The sequence below is a fragment of the Thermobia domestica genome, chromosome 16 (genome assembly GCF_964235325.1).
Source record: "Thermobia domestica chromosome 16, izTheDome1.hap1.1, whole genome shotgun sequence".
NCBI lineage: Eukaryota > Metazoa > Arthropoda > Insecta > Zygentoma > Lepismatidae > Thermobia > Thermobia domestica.
Window position 1 is genome coordinate 124438855 of NC_137469.1, and position 4766 is coordinate 124443620.

Genomic DNA, 4766 nt, shown 5'->3' on the forward strand with positions numbered 1-4766 from the left:
GAACCAAGCCCTGTACTTGGTAACTCAACACAAAATAAAAACTGCAACAGACTAACATAAAGAGCGGATTTTTTTCTTTTTGTACTATTATATCTGTAATTCTCATAAGGACTAATGCCATAATCTTAGCAGGAGCTTCATAGAGAGAAGAGAAAAAAACAAAATGAGCATGTAAGATACCATCTAAAGACGAGTGTTGTTAGCTTCAAGCTCCGAATTTCTCGAAGGTTTCGCTTCTCTAATTTCGTGCACTGCACGTTCTCCCCAATCTTAGCACACGCACACTTGAGCTGCCTCATAATTCATTGCGACCTTAAAAATGGGGCGGTGAAACAAGCCCAATTGTTTTATGATTACTGTGATAAGTGGGACGTCCCGCTTTTACAGTGGTCGTAACCCTAGCGTAGTAGGCCCTGATTATGGTGAGAAAATGGGCCCGTTCAACATACTCAGGGCGAATACACTACAACGTGCAGTTACCCAATTAGTACATTCGTTACTTAATCATCGTTGCTATCGCTATCTATCCCGTCAGTGGACGGTGAAGAATGAGAGTAATAGTTCTTCAGTCTTTCAATGGTCACTATTTGCGATTTATTAGGGTCTGCTACTAGTTCGATCTTACAAGCGTTTGAAGGTGTGATATCCCGTAGAATTTATGGTCCTAAGTCTTAGTACTCAGTAATTGCACCAATCAAAACACAGCTTTTTTGGCGGTGGGGCTTTGAAGCAAATAAAAAATAGTAAAATCTGGATTAAACTAGATTTTAGATGACATGGGTATCTAGGAGGGGGTGGGGAGAGGTTCAGAAATTTCTTCCAAAGTTTTAGATTGGTTACTGATTCCAAATTTCCGTCCAATAGTGGGCCTACATTTCCGAATAGCAGTGACACCGTAAGATCTTGTAATCAGCCATTAAAACATCCATGTACAAGATTTATAACTAATCTAATATATGAATAAAGATATTAATCCCCAAAATTATGATTCCTAATGAACTTTTACAGTCTCACATTAATTTGGAATAGGATAACAAACAAAATTATAAGTTATATGAACAGCCAGAAATTTTTTACTGAACGTCAAGTACAGTCGGTGCAAAAAATTTCGGGCACCCTCCCACCAAAAATATCAATACATGTGATTGTAATGGTACATTACAATTTCGCCGACGTCATAAAAAATTTTGTTGGGATAACAAAATTTTGGGTTAAGAAAGATTAACATGTATTAATAATAGTAAACTAACTACTCATTCATACACTCATTTACTCACTCAAGTAAGAACAGTGTAACATTTACTTCTTATATTGATATAGAAGTTTTTGTTTCTTGTCATCGGTGCAATTAAAGAGTTTCAGATTCTGGAAATTGTGAGTTTCGATGCTCTCACCTATTAAGTTATGTAACACTGCGCAATTTTTCAATATTTTAACTGCCAAAAACGGGCCGGTATAAACTTTCATCCATTTTGCTGATTCATGTTTTATAAGTGACGATAAGTTATGCGTTTTCAACATCACTATTAGACCTTCTTGCAGATTTATGGAATTTGATGACTGTTTGACATGATTCCGTGATTTTACCTCTACCTCAGTATATCTAAAACGGTTTACTACGGAATCTAACAGTTTGGGCCATGGAAACACTTTCCTGTAGTTCTCGACAGCGGAGTAACTGAGAAAGCGTTCCGCAGGCGTGCAATCAATACTTGAACAATAGGAGTTAATTAGGAGTTCCTCAATTTTAACTAAGTATTTGTGCCAAGTGGTTTGGTCCTCATGACACAATATCCTAACTAATCTATTGAGTTCCTTATGGCTACGTTCCGTAATGCCGTTAGCCTGAGGCGAATAACTAGCTGTCCTCTTATGTTTAATCCTGTGTTTAGTGCAAAAGTAATGCCATAATTTAGATTGGAACTGTGGTCCTTTATCCGATAAAAATTCCTGAGGATACGGTAATAGGTGAAAGTATCATCTCTCTAATACTGTGATTATTTCTTTGATATGAGCTTTTTTAAGTGCGAGGAAAGTATTGAAACGAGAGTAGATATATATTAATGATAAAATGTAATAATATCCCTGACTAGGTGGTAATTTCCCAATGAGGTCCACCCCCAGAGTCTCATGGGGTACGGTTGGCTGTATATGACATTCCTGTTTGGCTATAGCACGGTTAGTAAACTTCGTTTCTGCACATGCGATGCAATTTCAAATAAGTTTTTAATAGTAGATTTTTGATTCTTCCAGTAGAATATTGCTCGGCTAAAACGATAACACTTCTGAACTCCAAAATGACCTGTGGAATGGACAACACTGATATTCCGAGATACACAACTCTGAGGTATCACTAAAAGCCACTCCTGAATTCGCATAGGTTTAAGATAAATTAATCCACAGTACATTGTTATTCTATTCGGATTACAATTGGTTTCATATTGTCTTAACAGGTTCTTACATAGTTCATCGGTTTTCTGACTTTCCCGAACATGATCTAATTTAATGTCAGCATACTGCGTTTTAGTTAGGAAATGAACATAATGCGTTTCGGGCTCAACCAATACCTCAGGTGGATATCTGCTGAGTGTGTCTGCTACAAAATTCTCTTTACCTGGACAGTGTTGAAAAACTAAATCGAATTTCTGTAATTTCAATAGAATGCGGGTGGTTCGTGGTTCAAGGTTCTTTTGGGTGAATGCATGTGTAACGGCTGCATTTTCGGTATGGACGTACGTGGTACGACCCATGATATATTGCTCAAAATGTTCACAGAGGAACAGAACGCACAGGAGCTCCAGGTGAGATATCGAGAGAGACAACTCAGAGGGTTTCACACGTTGACTGGTATATCCAATGACACTAGGATTGTCTTTGTCTGAGGGATATTGTGCGAGTACTCCAGCCAGATTCTCCATGCACGCGTCACTGTGGATGTGGAACGGCAAGGAGAAATCTGGCTGACTTAATGCAGGTGGATTACTAAGAAGAGTTCTCAGCTTATGGAAAGTTTCCAAGGCTTCGTTATCAAATACGAATTTCTGATCCCTTTTCAAGAGTTTATATAAGTTAGCAGTAAGACCGGAAAAGTTCGATATGAATTTTCTCCTCCATCCAATGAGACTTAAAAATTTCTGGAATGCTTTCTTGGACTTCGGTACTGGAAAGCGGCGGATCGGTTCATTGAGTCGGGGGTCAACCCTTATTGTTCTGCCACTGATTATATGTCCTAAGAATTTGATTTCCCGTGCGAAGAAATTACATTTTTTGAAATTTAGTGAAAATTTTGCTTGCTTAAAAATTTCGAAATTTTTTCCTAAATAAAACAAATGCTCTTCTTGCGTAGTTGATTTGATTAAAACGTCATCAAGGTACAAAACAACAAAAAAACGAGTTGAATCATTAAAGAATTTTGTCATTACTGATTGGAATACAGCAGGACTACTTTTCAACCTTTGTGGCAGAAGAGTAAGGCAATATTGTCTTCCCTTGTATACAAAACTTTTGCATTGATAAGTCTTTATGTAAACTGATCCCATAATATGCTCTCGACGCGTCAAATGACGAAAACCACATTCTTTGAGATACACGGTGTTGATCATTTATAGGCTCTACCTGCACCTGTGGGGAAATAATTTTAGCGTTAGTTGCCCTCAAATCTAAAACCGGACGTACGCCCCCAGCGGCCTTCCGGACGACATGAATAAGGTTTCGAAATGGTGACGTTTGTTCTATTGCTATTCCTATTCGTAACCATTTGTTAAGTTCTGCTTCGAACTCAGGCTGTATAGCCTGAGTAACGGAATAACATGGTCCAACCACTGGTTCGTCATCCTTCAATTGTATTTTACGCGGCGTGAGTACTCAGAGAAAAGCGAACGGTAATTTAGTAATAATTCGCGAAGACCTGATTTAATCGATGATGGTAAATTATTCCAAGTAGCAATATATGAGTCAATGTCTTGTTCTGAGATATTGCATTCGATGCCCAGAAGTGGATCCAGCTGATCTCCAGCATTAACCTTTCCCTTATGAAGAGGTGTCACTGCACAAGCAGCTTGACAATTTAGAATGGGGTCAAGCATGGGTTGATCCACCACCGGCCATCCTGATTCACCGATTGCAATCTCTTCCGCAGGTATCCTCACTAACATTATATTCGGTTCATCTGTAGATACAACAACGTTGTTTCCTAAACTATCTTTCATTCTAATTTCCTTCTTTTCCCGGTCAATGATGCAATGAAATTTGTCTAGAAACGGACATCCTAGTATTAGGTTATAGTAATGATCAACCATACTAATATCATCTGATAGCATAGGCAGCATCATATAATCTCTGACTAGACATATTGAATAATCAATTATGCAAAAGACAATAGTAGTTGTAGAACTTGGGGCTGTCGGGAATTATGTTTTGGTCCGTTTTAAACAGAATATTCTGCGACTTAAGATTTTTTCTCTTTTTCCCTTCTCAGGTTACCTACTCGGGCTGGCATACGGTGTTCATGGAGGCGACAGGTCAGACAGGGCTTTATAATTAAAGCAACTGGTTACTATAGACTTTCGTATTAGCGTACCCGGATGTCGACCCCTGGTCCTCTTCAGTATTTTCGTTTCTCTTCTTAGATGAAAATTAATCGACGACCCAGACCTTGGCTTGTCTGCGCAGGGTAGCCATCGGTGATGTTTGGCCACTGAAATCACCGATCCCAATTCTTTTTATTTTGGCAAATTACTACTTAGGGATATCTTAGCTATCATTTA

At 38.5% G+C, this 4766-nt stretch overlaps 1 protein-coding gene across 1 annotated transcript; it reads right to left on the reverse strand.

The window, feature by feature from the left end:
* Positions 1-2168: 2168 nt before the first annotated feature.
* LOC145672613 (uncharacterized) lies at positions 2169-2918 on the reverse strand. The gene has a single exon (XM_081741772.1). It carries the CDS (start codon positions 2916-2918, stop codon positions 2169-2171), a length of 750 nt encoding a protein of 249 aa, XP_081597898.1.
* Positions 2919-4766: the final 1848 nt, after the last annotated feature.